Here is a 21,689-nt window from a genome sequence, read left to right as displayed (position 1 = left end):
CTTTATTGGCAGAGGGAGCCAGCGTACAGCTTCCAGGTCATGTGGCCAGCATGACGAAGCTGCTTCTGGCAAACCAGAGCAGAGCATGGAAACGCCGTTTACCTTCCCTCCGGAGCGGTACCTATTTATCTACTTGCACTTTGACGTGCTTTCGAACTGCTAGGTTGGCAGGAGCAGGGACCAAGCAACGGGAGCTCACCTCATCGCAGGGATTCGAACTGCCGACCTTCTGATCGGCAAGTCCTAGGCTCTGTGGTTTAACCCACAGTGCCACCCGCATCCCTTTTAATGTTTAATGTTTTTTTTAATTATTATTATTATTATTATTAGTTGGAAACCACCCAGAGCAGGGTATTATTATTATTATTATTATTATTATTATTATTATTATTATTACAGTATTATTATTATTATTATTATTATTATTATTATTATTATTATTATTGAATGAACAGGGCATCCCTATTTGGAGAAATGATGGAGGGTATGCATTATGATAACACCCATTGGCACATGTATATAATTTATATAAAATAATCATTTATATTAAATACATTTATATAAAATAAATGTATCCCTTTCATCTAATTCTTGTGCTTGGCTTTGGGTTCTGAGGGACTGTTCTTTTCTGGTGTGTGTGAGAGAGATTCAGCATGGGATTGGCATGCAGGTGGTGAGTCCTTCCAGGTGCCTCAATGGTCCTGGAAAAAAGACTCTCCTGGAAGCAGAGTCCCTGCTCCCTCCCCTCTGTGTTAGCTGGATGACATAGGCATTGTCCCTTCCCCTTGTGCCACACCCTCCCCGGGGAAAGATAAATTGCAGCTGACATGCAGCCGGAGTATTCTGTCAAAGGCAGGCAGCAACCTCGAGTGAACAGCACCTCGGGCAGGTAAGTGCTCACCTGAGATGCCGCAAAAGGCACCTCAGAGAAGAGAATGGGAGAGGGGTAGAAAGGGCCCTCAAGGAGGGAGAGAACAAATACCTGGAACACTGAATGAGATTTCCTTGAAATAGATGATGGCAAAGGTGAGCAGGCATGTATTTATTTAACCATTTGCTTGGTCACCAAAGGTGACAAGGAGATGTATGCAGGTGAGTGAGCTGAGGGCTGATCGCTCTGTCTCTCATATGGCAGCCCCTTGTGTTTTTATACTGTCTCTGGAGGAGACCTCGTCTAAGGTTGCCATATTTCAAACGGTGAAAATCAGGACACAGAAGTTGCTGAAGTGGCTTTGGGGGGCGGCAGTTGTTGAATTTTGGGGGGCAGGGGCAGCTGCTGAATTTTTGTTGAGGGGAAGTTGTTTGTTGAGCTTTTTGGCAAAATTGTAAAAAAGAAAGAAAAAAGACGTGGAACCACCCAAAAGAAAGCGCAGGTGTGCCTGGACCATTTCTCCATATTCAGCAGAAAGCTGTTTCTTCTTCTGGTGGAGAAGCAGAAAAGGCAAGTCAGCTCAATCTGTACTGGAGCCAAGAATGAAGTCTGGAGAAGGGCAATAATAATAATTTATTTCTACCCCGCCCATCTGGTTGGGTTTCCCCAGCTACTCTGAGCGGCTTCCAACAGAAGGTTAAAAATATATTAAAATATCTGTCATTAAAAAATTTCCTAAACAGGGCTGCCTTCATGAGGCCAGAATAACATCGCCCGGCTGTGAGGCGTGAAGGTCGCTCCCTGCAAGGCCCTGTCCATCTGGCCTAGGGGGTGAGGCTGAGACTCACCAGCCCTACTGAAGAGGATCCTCATGAGGCTGGAGGAACATCACCTGGCTCTTGTTTTATTGTTTATCCACTATTATTTGCTCTTTCCACCGCACAGCATCAATAAAACACAATGTAAAGTCCACACGATCACTTTGTTCCCACATGAAATTGCGCTTCTGTTGTCTAACCCAGAGGAAATGATGCCTGAAGTTTGCGGAGAATTAGACTAATGAAACAAAAACTGATTGGCAACTAGGAGGAATCTAAATCTCTCCTGCCTTGGATGCATCACCACAGTGAAGATGTCAATTCTTGCAAGGTTTCTTCCTTTTTATTCCAAGTTTTACCAATTGTGATTGCTCCTTAGTGACAGGGTCCAATTCAGAAGTACCCTCTAGCTGTAGACCTGCTCCTTCCAGCAGTTTATAAAACTTATGCATAGCATAGAGAAAGCAGATTGACAAAGCCTTTTATGCCTCTCTAATAACATTTGAACTTGTGGACTTTCAGTGAAGCTGAATGTTGGAAGATTTAGTACTTCTTCACTTCAAACTATGGAAACCTCACCCCATTATGAGGCAGGACTCGTAATTGCTTCGTTTTTCATTAATGGTATTCTGAGGCCAAATATAGCCTATGTAGCCTGCCAATGAGAACAAGTACAGGAGGTTGTTGACATTTCTTCCAGCAATCTTAATTCCAGTTTGGGATTCATTCAGTCCAGCCTTTCGCATGGTGAAATCTGCATATAAATTAAATAAGCAGGGAGACAATATACAGCCTTGTCGTATTCCTTTCCCAATTTGGAACCCATCAGTTGTTCCATATTCAGTTCTACCTGTCTCTCAGGAGACAGATAATTTATCAGTAATTAAATAATTCCACCCAACATGTATAAAGTCTGCCATTTTAGCATCACATGTACAACGTGTAAGCTATTCCTGTTTCAGATGAATAACGTAGCACTCCAACATGTTGAGATTTAGACTACCTGTATTGCTCAATTTGCCTTCTGCACCTCATGAATTTTTGTTTATGCTGCTGTTCTTTCAGTGCAGTCCAAATTTTATGGCCTAATTTGGAGGAATTCCATATAGCATAATGACAATTGTTCCATCAGTGCAAGCTCTTCAGCTTACCAGACACCCTGGCACACACCCAGCTGGGCACTTTACCCAGAGTTTGTGTTTCCTTTTGGAAGTGAGGCACAGTGGAGACTGTGTGGTCTTTACATGGTTAATTGACACATACGGTACATATATACAACCTGAGCCTATGATGGAGTGGGCCGGAGCATAATCACCTCAATAAGTTATTGTTTCTCCCGTAGCCACAGCTTGTGGATCCCAGCAGAAATCAAACATCATGCTCTGCCTCTGTGCCTTTCCAGCCTGCAGCTTTTCCTCTAGTTCACACCACAGTCCCCCAAACTTTAACTTTGTCTTTCTAGCTGGGGGAGGCCCAATTGAGGGGCCCCACCCATTTGCTGTCTCGGACAGAGCCCCTTCCCTTTCTTTTCCTTTAATGGCTCATCACCCAGGTGATTACCTCATCAGGAAGCTAGTCTGGCTTCTAGTTTAACACTTACTGGATCCAGGAGTCTGACACCCACAAACTCATATAACACTTTATTCGGATTCCAATGGATCTGTAAATAGATGGGTTGAGTGAATAATGCCAATCCCTGAGAGTGCATATTTTCCTTCCAGAAACAGATAGCAAGGGCAAGAAGGCAAGTGTTATGAGCAGGTCCTGAGCGTGTCGGCAGACAGATTCTATGTGCGCCCAGCCTGATCCCCAAAGCTCCCCTTGTGTGCGTGCACACACACAGAGAGAGAGAGAGAGAGAGAGAGAGAGAGAGAGAGAACAGAATTCACCTCCCTTTCACTGGGCTTCTCTTTTGCAGGTTGTCATTGGAAACAGGACAGAGCTGGCCAGGATCTCTCCCAGCTCACATACAGTCTGCAAGTGCCCTCCTCCTGCCCACCAAAAGTATGGAAGGTGCCAGGAAGATTCTCATGACCAAGCTGCAGCATTTGCCCACTGTGGTCCTCTTCTGCTCTATTTTCCTTTTCCTACTTGTTGCAAAGAACAAGTGGGAATCTGCACTGGAGAGGACAAAGGAGACCAAGCCCTCTGGTCTGATTTCCACACCACCACCAGTGGCCAAGCGGCATCCCTTGGAGGTTGTCTATTCCACTGATTATAAGTTCCTTCTCAACGAGCCAAAGAAATGCCGGGAGATGAGCCCTTTCTTGATCCTGCTGGTGATAACTGAGCCCCAGGATTTTGCCACGAGGCAGGCCGTCCGGCAGACATGGGACAACGAAAACTCAGTGCCTGGGGTTTCCATTCTTCGTCTTTTTCTGACGGGTGTCCACCCAAAATTTGGATACCTGATCCAGGCTCTTTTGGAAAAGGAGAGTTTCATCCACAAAGACATTATTCAGCAGGACTTCCTGGATACCTACAACAACCTTACCCTGAAGACTCTGATGGGCATGGAGTGGATAAGCAAGTTCTGCCCCAATGCCACCTACGTGGTGAAGGCAGACAGTGACATCTTTCTCAATGTGAACTACATGGTGTCCCACCTGCTGCAGCCTCACCTGCCACCCAAGAAGAACTACATGACAGGTCACATCTACTGGAAAACAAAGCCAGTGCGTGACAAGGCCAACAAGTGGTATGTGCCACGGGAGGTGTACCCCAATGGGACCTACCCGCCCTTCTGCGCAGGCCCAGGGTATGTGTTCTCTGCGGATCTGGCCAAGAAGATCTACCAGGTAGCAAAGACCATCAGGGTCATTAACATGGAAGATGCCTTCATGGGAATCTGCCTGTATGAGCTGGGCATCAGTGTGACAGAAAGCCCCTGGGGTCTCTTCAACGTGTTCAAAGTCAAGTATGAGAAGTGCAAGTTCTCCAAGGTGATAGTGGTGCATCACTACGGGCCAGAGGAGCTGCTGCAGATTTGGCCTGGCTTTCGGGACCAGAACCAGACTTGCAAGGACCTGCCTCTTTGGGTTGTTGCCAGTTGTGCAAAAGACGTATTTGTCATCTTCTGTTGCTTTTTCATATATATAAATATATATGCACACTCTGTTTTCAAAGAGCTTCTCCGAACACACAATGCAGAATTATTTATACAAGAATCACCATAAAGCTGGTAACCCAGCCATTCCCTGTTCTCTTTGAAGGATGAGATAAGGTTGAAAAGGTGAATCCTCAACCAGGGAAGAACATTCAGAAAAAGCACCGTATTTTTCACTCTATAAGATGCACCAGACCATAAGACGCACCTAGTTTTTGGAGGAGGAAGAACTGGGAATGCCCAGAACCCCCCCCCCAACCCTAAAACACCTGCACCCCGCAAAACAAATAAAAAACATTAGAAAGCAGGCAGCACATATCAGCCAACCCTCCCCTAAACCAAGAGAGCCTAGTTCATCATTAAAAATGGATAGGGGCAGGGGGGTCTTGATGGGCCTTGTAGTGCCCTTGGAGCTACGCTGGGGATCCCAAGAACAGACTTGATTTTGGCCGGAGACTTAAATGCCTATGTAAGAAAAACCCTGTTGTTCCCTATTTAATTCATATTAACTATGTCTTTTGTTTTATTATGAATTTATTAAACTGATTTATTTATATATCTATATCTTTTTTTTTTTAGTATTGTTAGTGTTTCTTTAGTGTAAGTTGCTTTGCGGGCCGCTAAGTGGGAGAAAGATGGAGGGCACAAGGAGAAGGGGACGGCAGAGGACGAGATGGTTGGATAGTGTTTTCGAGGTTACCAGCATGAGTTTGACCAAACTGCGGGAGGCAGTGGAGGACAGAGGTGCCTGGCGTTCTCTGGTCCATGGGGTCACGAAGAGTCGGACACGACTAAACGACTAAACAACAACAAGTGGGAGAAAAGTAGTGTCTAAAATAATGCTGTGGTTACGATGATACAATCTGAGAAGTGTTTTATTAGCTCTTAATATATAAGAAAGCCACTTGCCAGGTTTCTCATATACCCTGAGGCCACCCCAGAATAGACTCTGGGTGGGAATATGTTCCAGGTCACGGATATAATGAAATTGTCAGTCTCCAACAACTTACTGAAACTTCTTCCTGAAACTTTCACTTACTGAAACTTCTTTCGGCTTCTGCCCAAATATACTCTGGTTGGCCTGTGTTATTTTCTCCTACCAATAGGGAACCCGCTTAAGGACTCTGGTGTTGCCCCCCAAAAAAGTAACACACGTTGCTGATTTTTGTTAATAAGAACCCAAATGAACCTTTTGGGAGGAAAATTCTGAGAAAGCTCATCAGAAACAGCTGTGAACTGCATTTACAGCATGCCGTGGCAGCGTGGGTGTGAAGTAGACCTCTAACATATATTTTGGGCCTGTAAAGTGGCAGCCCTGTCTTCTACTGTGCCCCGGGATCACTTTCACCGACGGTTCCTCCATGCAGTCTATTATGTACAAGTAACTCGGGGGTTGGTTGTTCTTGAGAAAGCAAGTCTCATAGGCAAACACAAATCTCTCTGTATCTCAAGCTTCAGGTCCTCATTTAACTGTACAATCTCTCTCCATTCTGCAGAACAGCACATCTCAGGAGAGCTGGACAGGAGGCACCTACATACATCTATATGAGCTACAATTTAGCATCACTTTCCCTCCTCATGGTAATGGGTTTGCAGTCTGGGCTGGGAATCCTTGCACCTTGAGGCTCCAGAAAAGTGCACTCTTTCTCGGGGGGACTTCCGGGATCGCGCGAACGGCTAATGGCGGATTCCTTCCGAGCTCCGGAGGGAATCGGCTCTGCTGAGGACGGGTCTTGCCGTGCCGGCGACACGGGGGCCCTCAGAAACCGCAGGCGCGGAAGCCTGCGGACTTGGTGACTCGGTGGGCACCTTAAGCGCCCTCCCCGACCCCCGAAGACCCTTTTTAAAGGCTACGGAGAGGACCGGAGAGTGGTGTGGTGCTGAGAGTAGATCGCTACCTCAGCGGAGCGAAGCCGCGAGCCATGGCCGGAGAGCGCTGTCTTTCTTCCTGAAATTTGGACTGAAACAAAGAACCCGTGAGTAAAATGAAATTTCGACACTAAAGTTTTACCATTGATTGGAGTACGATCGGGGGATGTGTTAAAAGGAAGTCCACACTCCCCCCCCCCACAAAAAGATTTAAAGCAAGGAGAGGAGCACTAAGGTGGAAAGACTTTTGTGCTTAGACAGACAACTTGCACGAATTGGATTAAAAAGTTATTGTGCTGGAGAGGAGAGAGGAATTTTAGAAGCTTTTGTGTAATCCCCCCCCTTTTTGGACCCGGGAGTGCCCTGCGTGTGAGCCCGAGGAAAAAGAGCAAAAAGTTTGACAGCTGTCAAAAGAGCTGTCAAACGGGCGGTTAAAGTCTGGAACTGTGATATTTAATATCTTTTTTGGATTAAAGGTGGTACATTGAAACTAAACTGATTGGAAACAAAGTAATTTTGAACAACAAAGTAACGGATTGTTGGAAAAGAACTATTGGACTGGTAATCCCCCTGGAGGGAACAAAAGATATTGCAATGGCTGCAGAAGGAAAATTACTGGCAGAGATAGAAAGGATGTTCTTTCTTGTGGGAATCTTACAAGAGCAGAGTGCGGATATGAACAAACAACTTATGACCCTGAACTTTAAATTGAGCAACTCTGCTGATGGCACAAAGTGGGTGGAAAAAAACCCGGCAGCTGAAACAGAAGAGACAGCTTTGGAAATGGGGGGAAAAGAAGAAGAAGAAGGAGAGGAAGTTCAGATGGAAAGCATTAATCAAAAGCCTGCAGCTTCAGGAAACAAAAGAATTAAAGAAGACGACCAGTGGATTATAAATCTGCAAAAGGAAAGAAAGACAAAGGAAGAAGCCCCTGGAATATCTGAAATACTGGAATACAAAAGAACAAACAAGCAAGAACAAACTTAAAGACTGCTTCTTTAAGTTTGAGTATGGGAGACTGGCAGATCCTTGGCAGCAATTGCTATTGACTGATTTGGAGGAAGGAAAGAACAGGGAGCTTGGGACACAACCTCTTTGAGAATTGAAGGCCAACAAGCAACAAAACCGATGGAGAGAGACTAACTGGGGCCTAAGAGCCTCGGATGTGAGAAATCCGGGCTGAAACTGTCTTTTTAGGATACTGATTTGGGAAGGGACAGAAACCGGGTCAGGGAGGGAGGGGGAGAGTAGAATAGTAAAAATTTATTATTTATGATTTTTGATTTTGGATATATTTTTGTTTAATATAAAAAGGGAGGAATTCGTGGGAGAGAATTTAGGTCGACCTTAGAGAAAGGAGCTAATGTGTAAAAATTGGATAAGTAAAATTGAGCCTAATAAAAAGTGTTAAATATTAAGAACAGATAATAATAATATAATAGAGAGAAGAGGAAATAACTTGCTGAATTAATTAATGAAATTGGGATGTGGGAAGGGGAGATGTGGGGAAGTCAATGAAAGAGGGTAAAGAAAGTAAGAGATGAAATTATATATGTTTTGTTTTGTATTTGTGTGTGTGTTTGTCTATAAAAATGTGAAAACTCAATAAAAATTTCATAAAAAAAAAAAAGTGCACTCTTTCTCTTCTGACAGATGCTTGTGTTATAGGCAAAAAAACTGCTCCTTTTCCCTTATGGGGTATTCCAGAGCCCATATGGAGTCCTTAAGCGGGTTCCCTATTGGTAGGAGAAAATAACACAGGCCAACCAGAGTATGTTGAGAAGCAAAGCGGCTAGTAAGCCTAGTCTTTATTAAAGAAAATAAACTGTTGTAACAGGGTCCCCACTCACCACACGCAGGAGGGAGGAGAACTCTCAACCATGGTGTGCAAGTCCCTCTAAAAACTTTGAAATTGCCCACCTTGTAGCACAAGAACTCCCCCAAAACATTATATATACATCACAGAAGGAGGCGGTCTCCAAAGAAATTTAAAAGTGTTGCTTCTCTCCTGCCTGCCGGGGTACCTGATAATGCCTTACCTGAAACTGTTCTTAACCTGAAGCACCACTTTAGCATTCTGAAATAAAAAAATTAAGGTCTTATATATATAATAAATGTTTATAAATGTAACAACGAAGCACGTACATAGATATGTGGACCACATGTCTGGAGCAGCACAGGAAGACATCCTGAAACCATTTTGACTCCCAAACTGACCAAATGTTTTCTCTGCAAGGAGGGAGGGGGTGAGGGAACTTTCCCTTTGTCTCAGGAATTGGGAAATCACCATCACAAAGGAATGGCCAGACTACCAGGAAAGGCAATCAGATAAGGCATTCTTAGATAACCTGACAGACAGGAAAAACAACAGCATTCAAATTTCTGTTGTAGACCACCTTTTCTGTGATATAGGTATGATGTTTGTGGGGGGTAGTCTTGGGTTACACCCCTTCTGTGGTGTATGTATGATGTATGGAGGGGTGGTCTTGAGCTCCAGGGCAGGGAATTTAAAATGTCTATATAAGGGCAGGCACACCTTGATTCTGGGTCCTCCTCTTTCCCTGCATGTGAGGGGAGCACCCTGTTGCAGCAGTTCAATAAAGATCAGGCTTACTAGCTGCTTTGCTTCTCTGGTGGCCTCTGTTATCTTCTCCTACCGATGGAGAACCTACAAAGCAGATTTTGTTTACAAAAATTCCTGGGAGGTAAGCTGTAAAATCCCATGATCAACTCATCAGGGAAGTCATCAATAGCGCTAAGCCTGTGTGAACCAACGAACGTGGCCAAGTATGGCCAAATAAAACAAGGCACTGTTCTAAGATCGAAGTCCTACATTCCTTTATTGCAAGATAGAAAATGTGGGAAGGTGAGGTTGCATTGCATGTATTTAAAGCACAGATGGGGAACTTGTGATCTACAGGTGCTGGACTGTTCCACCATCCCTGACCATTGGCCATGCTGGCTGGAGATTATGGAAGCTCCAGCCCAACAACATATTGGAGGGCAGAGACAGAGGTTCTCCATCTCTGACTTACAGCTTTGCTACTGTTGCAATGCAGATAAGAGCGTCCACAAAGAAATCATAATGTTGAGCAGGGATTTGAAGGAAGAGAGCTGAGAAAAGTAGTTCCAAGTGTAGGAGGCGGAAGATTAGCTGCATATTCATTTATATGAGCAGCAAGTCTTTTGGCCAGAAGGTGGAGCCCAGAAGCCACTATATGGTGGCAATTGTCTTGGCAATTTTCTTGGCAGACATGGAGGAAAACATCTGTGCAGACAACAATGGAAAAAGATGTGAAACCCAGCAACCCAGACTCAGGAAACCTGATTGTTGCAGTTAGACAGCACACTGGGATGGTAAACCATGGCTTGTTCCTAGGTGTTTGTTTGTTTGTTTGTTTTTAAATAACGAGTCAGAATGACCACAATTTCTGCAGTTTCGATGTACAGTGGTACCTCAGTTTTTGAACAACTTTGTTCATGAACAACTTGGAACACAAATGCTGCAAAATCGGAAGTAGGTGTTCCAGTTTTTGAACTTTTTTTTTGGAAGCTGAACTTCCTCCGTTTTGAGTCCGTGTTTCTTGTTGCGCTGCTAATTTGTGCCCTCCCATTGTAATTCAAGCCTTCCGTTTCTGATTCCAGTGTTCTGAGGTGATATTTGGAGTTCATAGAACCATAGAATCATAGAATCATAGAGTTGGAAGAGACCACAAGGGCCATCGAGTCCAACCCCCTGCCAAGCAGGAAACACCATCAGAGCACTCCTGACATATGGTTGTCAAGCCTCTGCTTAAAGACCTCCAAAGAAGGAGACTCCACCGCAGCAAATTCCACTGTCGAACAGCTCTTACTGTCAGGAAGTTCTTCCTAATGTTTAGGTGGAAACTTCTTTCTTGTAGTTTGGATCCATTGCTCCGTGTCCGCTTCTCTGGAGCAGCAGAAAACAACCTTTCTCCCTCCTCTATGTGACATCCTTTTATATATTTGAACATGACTATCATATCACCCCTTAACCTCCTCTTCTCCAGGCTAAACATGTCCAGCTCCCTTAGCCGTTCCTCATAAGGCATCGTTTCCAGGCCTTTGACCATTTTGGTTGCCCTCCTCTGGACACGTTCCAGTTTGTCAGTGTCCTTCTTGAACTGTGGTGCCCAGAACTGGACACAGTACTCCAGGTGAGGTCTGACCAGAGCAGAATACAGTGGCACTATTACTTCCCTTGATCTAGATGCTATACTCCTATTGATGCAGCCCAGAATTGCATTGGCTTTTTTAGCTGCCACGTCACACTGTTGGCTCATGTCAAGTTTGTGGTCAACCAAGACTCCTAGATCCTTTTCACATGTACTGCTCTCAAGCCAGGTGTCACCCATCTTGTATTTGTGCCTTTCATTTTTTTTGCCCAAGTGCAATACTTTACATTTCTCCCTGTTAAAATTCATCTTGAGTCCATCATCCAAGTTGTTGATAAAGATGTTGAATAAGACCGGGCCCAAGACAGAACCCTGTGGTACCCCACTAGTCACTCTTCTCCAGGATGAAGAGGAACCATTGATGAGCACCCTTTGGGTTCGGTCAGTCAGCCAGTTACAAATCCACTGAGTGGTAGCATAGTGAAGACTGCATTTTACCAGCTTCTTTACAAGAATATCATGGGGCACCTTGTCAAATGCCTTGCTGAAATCAAGGTAGGCTACACCCACTGCGTTCCCTTCATCTACCAGGCTTGTAATTCTGTCAAAAAACGAGATCAGGTTAGTTTGACATGACTTATTTTTCAGAAATCCATGCTGACTATTGGTGATGACAGCATTCCTTTCTAGGTGCTCACTGACTGTTTGCTTAATGATCTGCTCCAGAATCTTCCCTGGCATTGATGTCAGACTGACTGACGGTAATTATTTGGGTCCTCTCTTTTCCCCTTTTTGAAAATAGGGACAACATTTGCCCTCCTCCAGTCTGCCGGGACTTCGCCTGTTCTCCAGGAATTCTCAAAGATGACTGCCAGTGGTTCTGAGATCATACCTGCCAGTTCTTTTAATACACTTGGATGCAGTTCATCTGGCCCTGGAGACTTGAATACATCTAAGCTAGCCAAGTATTCTTGTACTATCTCCTTAGTTATTCTGGGCTGTGTTTCCTCTGCTGAATCATTTGCTCCAAATTCTTCAGGTCGGGCATTGTTTTCTTTATCGGAGAAGACTGAGGCAAAGAAGGCATTGAGGAGTTCAGCCCTTTCTGTGTCCCCTGTTTGCATTTCACCATCTTCTCCTCTGAGTGACCCCACAGTTTCTTTGTTCTTCCTTTTGCTACGAACATACCCATAAAAGCCTTTTTTGTTGCTTTTAACCTCTGTAGCAAGCCTGAGTTCATTCTGTGCTTTAGCTTTTCTGACTTTGTGTCTACATGTGCTGGCTATTTGTTTGAATTCCTCTTTGGTGGTTTCCCCCCTTTTCCATTTTTTGTACACATCCTTTTTTAATCTTAACTCAGTTAAAAGTTCTTTAGATAGCCACCCTGGCTTCTTTAGGCACCTTCCATGTTTCCGTCTCATTGGTATTGCCTGAAGTTGTGCTTTTACTATCTCCCTCTTAACAAACTCCCAGCCATCATGAACTCCCTTTCCTTTTAGTATTACTGTCCATGGGATCTCACCCAGCACTTCCCTAAGTTTTATGAAGTCGGCTTTCTTAAAGTCAAGAAATTGAGTCCTAGTATGCTTGGCTGCTCCTTTCCGCTGTATAGTAAACTTCAGAAGAGCATGATCACTCGCACCTAATGATCCTTCCACTTCTACCCCACTAACCAGGTCATCAACATTGGTTAGGACCAGATCTAAAATGGCTGTTCCTCTTGTTGCTTCTCCCACTTTCTGGACAATGAAGTTGTCTGCAAGGCCAGTGAGGAATCTGTTTGACCATATGCTCTTGGCTGAGTTTGACATCCAACAAATATCCAGGTAATTGAAGTCTCCCATTACTACTATCTCCCTTCCTTTTGCATGCTTGGCCATCTGTTCCAGGAAGGCATCATCTATGTCCTCCGTTTGGCTTGGGGATCTATAACTCCCACAATGAGGTCACTGTTATTCTTCTCTCCCTTAATTTTGACCCAAATGCTCTCACTTTGGCTTTGAGGTTCTAAATCTTGGATCTCTTCACAGGTATACACATCCCTGACATATAACATCACTCCTCCTCCTTTCTTGTCTGGTCTGTTTCTCTGAAATAGATTGTATCCCTCCATTATTACATTCCAATCGTGGGACATTGAAGTCCATTAATCATTCCCCCGTGTCTCTTATTTAAGGATTTTTTCCTCCCACCACTAGGTCTGTGTGCTGTTTCCTCCATTTGGTCTATGACATTTGGATGATCATCTTCATCAATTGATAGACTCCTACCTTCAGGAGCACTGTCTCCCTCCCCCACATTAGTCAGTTTAAAGGTCTCCTGATGAAGTTTCTGAGATTTTTGGCAAAAACATTCCTCCCAACCGTTGTGAGGTGCAGCCCATCACTTGCCAGAAGTCCATCTTCAAGAAACTGCAGTCCGTGATCTAAGAATCCAAACCGTTCCTGTTTACACCATTTGCGAAGCCAGCTGTTCACTTCCACTATTTTTCCCTCTCTCCCTGGGCCCCGTCGTTCAACTGGGAGGGCAGATGAGATGACAATTTGTGCATTTAATTGCTTCAATTTCCTGCCCAGAGCCTCGTAGTCTCTTTTGATCTTCTGGAGGCTATTGCTTGCAGTGTCATTGGTTCCCACATGAACCAAGAGGAAGGGGTATTTGTCAGTGGGTTTTTTTTTTAATTTTTTGTTTTTTTTTACAAATTTCTCTTTTACAAATTATTCAGACATTACCATATTTGCCAAATTACAAAATTTTGACTTCCACCAGCTCCTCCCACAATCCTCATATTTTATATTTATTACACATATCCTTTATAATACCGTATATTGCCGGTTAATAATATCCTTTCTTCTCATTTTCTTTTACAATACCCTTTCTCATCACAAAGCCTCTTTAAAACCGACTAGCGTTGTCTGTTCATCACAGATATTTTCCAGATAAATCGTAAACTTTCTCCAGTCCTCAGTGAACTTGTGATCTTTCTGGTATCTAATTTTCCCAGTCATTTTATCTAGTTCTGCAAAGTACATAAGTTTCATTCTCCACTCTTCCACTGTCGGTAATTCCTCTTGTTTCCACTTTTGGGCCATTAAAATTCTTGCCGCCGTCACTGCATATTGGAAAAGTTTGTAATCACTTCTATTAATTTCTCTTCCTGTAATTCCTAACAGGAAAGCTTCTGGTTTCTTTACAAATGTATATTTAAACATCTTTTTCAACTCGTTATATATATCATTTCCCAGAAGCCCTTCACCTTCTTACATTCCCACCACATATGGAAAAAGACCCTTCCTTTTCTTTACATTTCCAACACTTATTACATGTTTTAAACATTTTTTGCAAGCTTAACCGGGGTGATATGAATTTCATATTTTCATTCCATACTTTCCCCCAGTCTGCTAGTTGTATATTGTAACCAAAATCCCTGGCCCAATATTTGTCAGTGGGTTTTATGATTCCTTGCAGTCGTTCAGTTACATCTTGGATCTTTGCCCCGGGGAGACAGCACACTTCCCAAGACATCTTGTCAGGCCCACAGATCACTGCTTCTGTTCCCCTCAGTAGGGAATCCCTTATCACCACTACACGCCGCCTCTTAGGTTTGGTCGGAGTTCTTCCGTGAGCTGTCCGTTCCAAGGTCGCCTGCACATTCCCTGAGGACTGACTTTGCTGCTCGTCTTCATATACCTGATCGACTGTAATGAGGGAGAGATACTCAAATGGAGTCTGCTCTTCGTCTTCCATGCTAGGGGAGAGGACCTCAAAGCGATTGTGTATTTCTAAACAATCAGAGCGAACCCTGGGCCTCCTACTTCTTTGAGTCACGTTTCTCCATATATCTGGCTCCTGTGTTGGTGAACTAGCCTCCTTCTCAGGGGAGTCCCCTGTCTCCTCCTTGGTGGAGACGGTGTGCTCTGTTGCTTCCAAGAAGAGCTCCAGCTCTCTAATTCTTTGGAGCGTAGCTACACGTTCCTCCAGTTGCTGGACTTTGTCTTGTAAGAGGGCAATCAGCATGCAATTGCTGCAGGTAAAGCTGCCTGCAACCTTTGGCAAGATGGCAAACATTGCGCAGGAACCGCAGGCGACTGCAGCTGTTCCCTCACCCTCCATCTTGAGAACGTGTTGTTGGGGGCGGCTACAGCGGTCCTCCATCATAAGAAGCGTGAAGACAGGACAAATAACTCCCCCCCCAAAAAACCCTAGGTCTCCCCCAACAAACGTTTGAGACTAGCTCCCCTAAATCTAAAAGATTGGATCAAACTGCGCGCGTCGCTGCCCTGCAAGCTCTGATAAGCTCCTCCCACAGCTAATCACCTGCCTCAACAGAAACCCTGCCCCCTCTGACCTTTGCACAGGGAGAGCATCTAATCAGCCACAAAGAAACACACACATGAGAAAACCCTTTTTGCTCCTTCTTCAGCTGCTGCCCTCAATATATCAATATATCAATATATATTTGGGGCTTTTGTTTTTGCTATTTATTTTGCGTTTTTTGTTTTGAGGCTCTTTCAGTTTATTTTTTTTGGTGACTGTGTGGATCCCAGTTCAGCTACTGATTGTTTGATTGATTGTGTAATTGCGGAAATGGATAAAAGCCACCCATTCATACAGTGACTATCATCAGTGCAGGTAAGAATTTATTTATTTTTAATTTTTATCATCTACAATACTGTTTTATTTATTTTATAGTACAGTACATTGTTTATTGCTTTCATTTTATGGATTCATGGTCTTGTTAGACAGTAAAATTCATGTTAAATTGCTGTTTTAGGGGTTGTTTTTAAGTCTGGAACGGATTAACCCATTTTGCATTACTTTCTATGGGAAAGCATGCCTTGGCTTTGGAACACTTTGATTTTGGAACAGACTTCCAGAACGGATTAAGTTTGAGAACCAAGGTACCACTGTAATGGGAAGCTTGATTTATTCATAAAGAAAAGCAGAAGCTTTCAGTGGCCTCCCCTCACTCTCAGGAGGAAGAAGAGGCAAAAGGCACATGCAAGTCCAAGCTTTGTGCTCATAATTTAAACTAAGGATCCAATCAATGCCAGTGCATACCAGGTCAATCACTGGCCAATACGGTAATGCTAACTGCAGTGCCGGATTTAGGGCAGCATGAGCAGTATCCCTGCAAAGGGCACTGAGCTGAGGCGGTGCAAAATTTTCAAAGGTGATGCTGTTAAGGTGCTACACTCAATCTGCCAGGAAATTTGGAAAACTCAGCAGTGGCCAAAGGATTGGAGAAGATCAGTCTACATCCCAGTTCCAAAGAAGGGCAGTGCCAAAGAATGCTCCAACTACCGTACAATTGCACTCATTTCACACACTAGCAAGGTTATGCTTAAAATTCTACAAGGCAGGCTTAAGCAGTATGTGGACTGACAGAAGTGCAAGCTGGATTTCAAAGGGGCAGAGAAACCAGAGACCAAATTGCAAACATGCGCTGGATTATGGAGAAAGCTAGAGAGTTCCAGAAAGACATCTACTTCTGCTTCATTGGCTATGCAAAAGCCTTTGACTGTGTCAACCAGAGCAAACTATGGCAAGTTCTTAAAGAAATGGGAGTGCCTGATCACCTCATCTGTCTCCTGAGAAATCTCTATGTGGGACAAGAAGCTACAGATAGAACTGGATATGGAACAACTGACTGGTTCAAAATTGGGAAAGGAGTACGACAAGGTTGTATATTGTCTCCCTGCTTATTTAACTTATATGCAGAATTCATCATGTGAAAGGATGGGCTGGATGAATCCCAAGATTGCCGAAAGAAATATCAATAACCTCAGATATGCAGATGACACAACCTTGATGGCAGAAAGTGAGGAGGAATTAAAGAACCTTTTAATGAGGGTGAAAGAGGAGAACACAAAATATGGTCTGAAGCTCAGCATCAAAAAAACGAAAATCGTGGCCACTGGGCCCATCACCTCCAGGCAAATAGAAGGGGAAGAAATGGATGAAGTGAGAGATTTTACTTTCTTGGGCTCCATGATCACTGCAGATGGTGACAGCAGTCATGAAATTAAAAACGCCTGCTTCTTGGGAGAAAAGCAATGACAAACCTAGATAGCATCTTAAAAAGCAGAGACATCACCTTGCCAACAAAGGTCCATATAGTTAAAGCTATGGTTTTCCCAGTAGTGATGTAAGGAAGTGAGAGCTGGACCATAAAGAAGGCTGATTGCCGAAGAATTGATGCTTTTGAATTATGGGGTTGGAGGAGACTCTTGAGAATCCCATGGACTGCAAGAAGATAAAACCTCTCCATTCTTAAGGAAATCAGCCCTGAGTGCTCACTGGAGGGACAGATCCTGAAGCTGAGGCTCCAATACTTTGGCCACCTCATGAGAAGAGAAGACTCCCTGGAAAAGACCCTGATGTTGGGAAAGATGGAGGGCACAAGGAGAAGGGGACGACAGAGGATGAGATGGTTGGACAGTGTTCTTGAAGCTACCAGCATGAGTTTGACCAAACTGCGGGAGGCAGTGGAAGACAGGAGTGCCTGGCGTGCTCTGGTCCATGGGGTCACGAAGAGTCAGACACGACTAAACAACTAAACAAACAACACCATCAAACAAATCTATATTTATAGGTTTTATTGATTTATCTTGACTGTGTTGCTCTCTCAACACAATATTGAGCAGAAATGGTATTGTCGCACACAGATTTAGACATGGAGACCCTGCAACAAATAAAGAAAATGAAGGTACATTCGTTCACCTCTGGTGGACGTGCCCAAAAGATTAAGGCTTTCTGGGAGATGATATATAATGAAATGAAAAAGGTATTTAAATATACCTTCCTGAAGAAACCAGAGGCCTTTCTCCTGGGCATGGTCGGCCAATTGGTGTTAAAGAAGGATAGAACTTTTTTATGTATGCTACAACAGCAGCAAGAATACTCATTGCAAAGTATTGGAAGACACAAGATCTACCCACCCTGGAAGAATGGCAGATGAAGGTCATGGACTATATGGAACTGGCGGAATTGACTGGCAGAATCCGAGACCAGGGAGAAGAGTCGGTGGAAGAAGATTGGAAGAAATGTAAAGACTACTTACATAAATACTGCAAAATTAATGAATGTTAGAATGATGTCGGAATGAAGTTCAGTGGTTTTAGCAGCAATGTTATAAAGGAGTATGTAAAAATGGATTGTTATTAGGTGAGAATGTAAAGTTATACTACATCAAGGTAAAGGATTAAGATAAAAAACAAGGAGGGAAAGGATTTCCTGAATTAACTAACTGAACTGGAATACAAAAAAGGGAGGTGTGAGGAGGTCAGGGAAACAAGCAAATGAAAGACAAGACATGAAAAGATTGATTTGTTTTTAACTGTTTTTTCCCCTTCTGGACTTTGTATTTTTTCCTTTTTTTTCTTTCTTTTTCTTATTTTGTAACCTTTTTTGAAACTTTAATAAATATCTTTAAAAAAAGAGAGACTCTGCAACAAATAAATTGGAACAGCCCAATGATTGTCTGTTCTGTCTCATGAGCTCCATTATCCATTGTATATCAAAGGGATAGGCTTACCTCACTCCGCACCCCCAATATTTTATTCAATATGAGATCCAAGTGTCGCCTCCCCTCTCCTTCCTGCCCTCATACATTAGACTGGTCCTATTTGTCGTAGCCCAGCGTTGCCAAGGTGAGAGAATTTTTGTTTGTCCTGTGGAAAACTCTATGGCATCAAGCTGGAATAACAGAAGATAAGTTACTTAGCAACCAAGGAAGCATTAGGACAATCTGATTTAACTAAGGTTAGATCACCCCACATGCGTGACATGAATGCTCCTCACCAAAACTGTAATGTTTTAGACCAGTGTTTCCCAAACTTGGGTCTCCAGCTGTTTTGGACTACATCTCCCATCAATCCAAGGCCACTGGTCCTGCTAGCTAGGGATGATGGGTGTTGTAGAGGCTTGCTGGTTTAGAGGCTTGTTGTGGGCAATACATAGCCCCATGCCTAGTATCCTCCACAAATTTGTGGCGTCTGATTATCACGCTTGGGGTGGATGTGAGTGCAGAATGAAGCGCTGGAAGTGATCTGGACAAACATTTGTTCCAGGAAAGATGCCACCAAGGGGTTCTGCAACCTCCCATCTACACTGAAGTAAAAAGCCCCCAGTGTTGTAACCTTTTCTCATAGAGAAGTCGCTCCAATTCCTGCTGAAACAATTAACAGAAGTGGAATACAAAAAGGGAGGTGTGAGGAGGTTGTTGAAATAAGCGAATGAAGGATAGGATGATGAAAATGTATGATGTGTTTTTAATTGTTTTTATTTTGTTGTGTTAGTTTAATGTGTTAGTGTTGTGTGGTGTTTTTGTATTGTATTGTCTATTTTGTTTTGTAATGTTTGTAATGTTTAAATTGTTGGAAAAGTAATACATATTATTTTATTTACAGCCCTTTGGGGAAGAGAAGTGGTGTGATCACCACATTCTATTCCTGCCATATACACGTGCCTGTCTGTTCCAAATATAGCCCTCTATTATCTAAAAAAAAAGAAAGAGAAGTCGCTCCAATTCCTTGCTCATTTGGGTTGTCTGTTTCTGATTCCCTCCCCACCCCCCAGCTCTGCAGTACAGTGGTACCTCAGGTTAAGTACTTAATTCGTTCCGGAGGTCTGTTCTTAACCTGAAACTGTTCTTAACCTGAAGCACCACTTTAGCTAATGGGGTCTCCTGCTGCTGCCGCGCCGCCTGATCCCAATTTCTGTTCTTATCCTGAAACAAAGTTCTTAACCTGAAGCACTATTTCTGGGTTAGTGGAGTGTGTAACCTGAAGCATATGTAACCTGAAGCATATGTAACCCAAGGTACCACTGTATGCTTTATACTCACATTGCAGGGGGCTGGACTAGATGACTCTTGGGGTCCCTTCCAACTCTACGATTCTATAAGGTGAGGCAACCAGTACTGTATGCAGCATTCCAAGTGGTTGTTGCAACAGAAATTCGTATAACAATATTATGATATTCACATTTTAGTTTTCATCTCCTTTCCTAATAATGATCCACAACATGGAATTCTCCTGTTTCACAGTTGTATCTAAGTATTCCAGTTTGTCTTTATTTTTTAAGAAACACAAAAATCCCTTCCTGAAACAGTAAGATTCTATTGTTCAGAGAAAAATAACAGGCCACCCCAATCTCAGAGTCCAGGGATCTGGGCATGCTTTACACAGGGTCAGCGCTCCCTTTTGGACAATTATTTATTCAAGTATATATGCAACTTGAGTCTACATTGGAGGGATTCCCAGCATTCACATCTCAGGAGGGGCTTGCTTGCTTGCTACAGAAGCGCAGCACTGGATTCAGCGGCAGCCAAACAGTCCTCTTTGTGTCTCTTCGAAAACAGCTTGAAGAAAACAATTCTGCATCAGCCTACATCATCCAACCTTTTCTTTTCCTCAACCTTTTCTTTTCCTCAACCTTTTCTTTCCCTGCCCACTAACACGCATAAGCTGGAGAAACCACTCCTCTCTGTCAATTGATGACTTCCTTGATGAGTTGATGACTGGGTTTAAGGGCTTATCTCCCCAGGATGCCCAGGTCCAGAAAAACCAGGTTGGCCCACATTTTTACACGGCTGAATAAAATGTCTGTCAGCTCATCTTAATTCTCAAAAGTACTGATCAAACACTGAAATATACTCCGAGTCAAGAGTGGATTTCATGCTCTTTATTCAGCTCATAGTGGTGAGGAGGAATGAAAGTTTCCCCAAAGTATCTTTCAAACAAACTAACAGTTACAAAAGCAATTCTTTTTTTAAAAATCGCAATAGTGTTTTAAAAAATAGTAAAAAAATATAAACATGCAAAAAAGCACTGTGCTACAAAATCCATTGCTAAGACCAGCGGGAAAAGTAAAAGAGTCTCAGATAACAGACTCAAACCTCTGCCCTGCTCCCCCGGTGGGCAGCTGCTCGCATGGTCTTTTGTCCTGGGGCCTCCACAGAGCTCCTTGTCTTGGTATCGTCACAAATTTCTGAATTCAGTGTATCTGAAGAAGTGTGCATGCACACGAAAGCTCATACCAAGAACTAACTTAGTTGGTCTTTAAGGTGCTACTGGAAGGATTTTTTTTTTTTCATAATAAAACAAACATTCATAAACTTCCGCATACTGGGCTGCCTTCAAATGTCTCCTAAAGGTTGTACTGTATAGTTACTTATCTCCTTGGCTCGGGGGTCACATAACTCCACACCCTCCAATATTTCTTTGATGAAGATAGGGATGTCCTAAAGAAAAGCACGACATTCCTGGATCAAATAAAAAACCGGGACGGCTTCTGTAAATCTGGGACTGTTCCTGGAAAATAAGGACACTTGGAGGGGCTGCTGGGGGTCCTCTCCATCTTTCTACATCCTGGCCCAGTCCATCCACAGCCCCAAACCACAGATCAGAGTCCTGCCCCCAGTCCCTGCCAGGGGGCACCTTCTTCCAAGTCCATTGGCCAGACCCCCTTTCTCTCTCTCTCTCTCTCTCTCTCTCTCTCTCTCTCTCTCTCTCTCTCTCTCTCTCTCCTTAATCTCAATTTATCTGAAGCACTTCATGGGACCCAACCAAGGCAGGTAACCCTCCCACGGACCAATTCAAGGACATTTGAAGTTCATTATTTATAAATACCATATTAGATTAATGTCTGGTTAACTAAAACAACAATTTCCGCCTTTTTAAAATATACACAGTATCTTCTTGTTGTTGATCTCTTTTGCTTTCGACATGGGTATTATTTCTTGTTTCTTCTTTTTTGTGTGTCTTCTCTTACTCTGTGCACTTGTAATTAAAAACAAATACAGTTTTCCATCAGGCTATGTCACCCAAGCTGAAACCCCTAAACCTTTTCTTTCCCTGCCAAATAACGCACATATATTGAGGAGG

At 43.4% G+C, this 21,689-nt stretch overlaps 1 protein-coding gene and 2 pseudogenes across 5 annotated transcripts in view; all 3 read left to right on the top strand.

Moving 5' to 3' along the window:
* The window catches only part of LOC309360048 (beta-1,3-galactosyltransferase 1 pseudogene), a 101,259-nt pseudogene that overhangs the window by 31,487 nt on the left and 48,083 nt on the right, over nt 1-21,689 (top strand). The window lies entirely within an intron of this gene.
* LOC309360052 (beta-1,3-galactosyltransferase 2 pseudogene) overlaps nt 1-21,689 on the top strand; it is a 96,738-nt pseudogene that overhangs the window by 28,192 nt on the left and 46,857 nt on the right. The window lies entirely within an intron of this gene.
* LOC309360000 (beta-1,3-galactosyltransferase 1-like) lies at nt 568-5,236 on the top strand. The gene is made up of 2 exons (XM_081894491.1): nt 568-889; nt 3,608-5,236. The coding sequence occupies exons 1-2, from the start codon at nt 828-830 to the stop codon at nt 4,863-4,865; spliced, it is 1,320 nt and encodes a 439-aa protein (XP_081750617.1). The 5' UTR covers nt 568-827; the 3' UTR covers nt 4,866-5,236.

The sequence above is a fragment of the Podarcis melisellensis genome, assembly GCF_964234715.1.
Source record: "Podarcis melisellensis genome assembly, chromosome: 17".
Taxonomy (NCBI): Eukaryota; Metazoa; Chordata; class Lepidosauria; order Squamata; family Lacertidae; genus Podarcis; species Podarcis melisellensis.
Note: the sequence above shows the minus strand (reverse complement) of the source record. Positions and strands in the feature narration are given on the sequence as shown.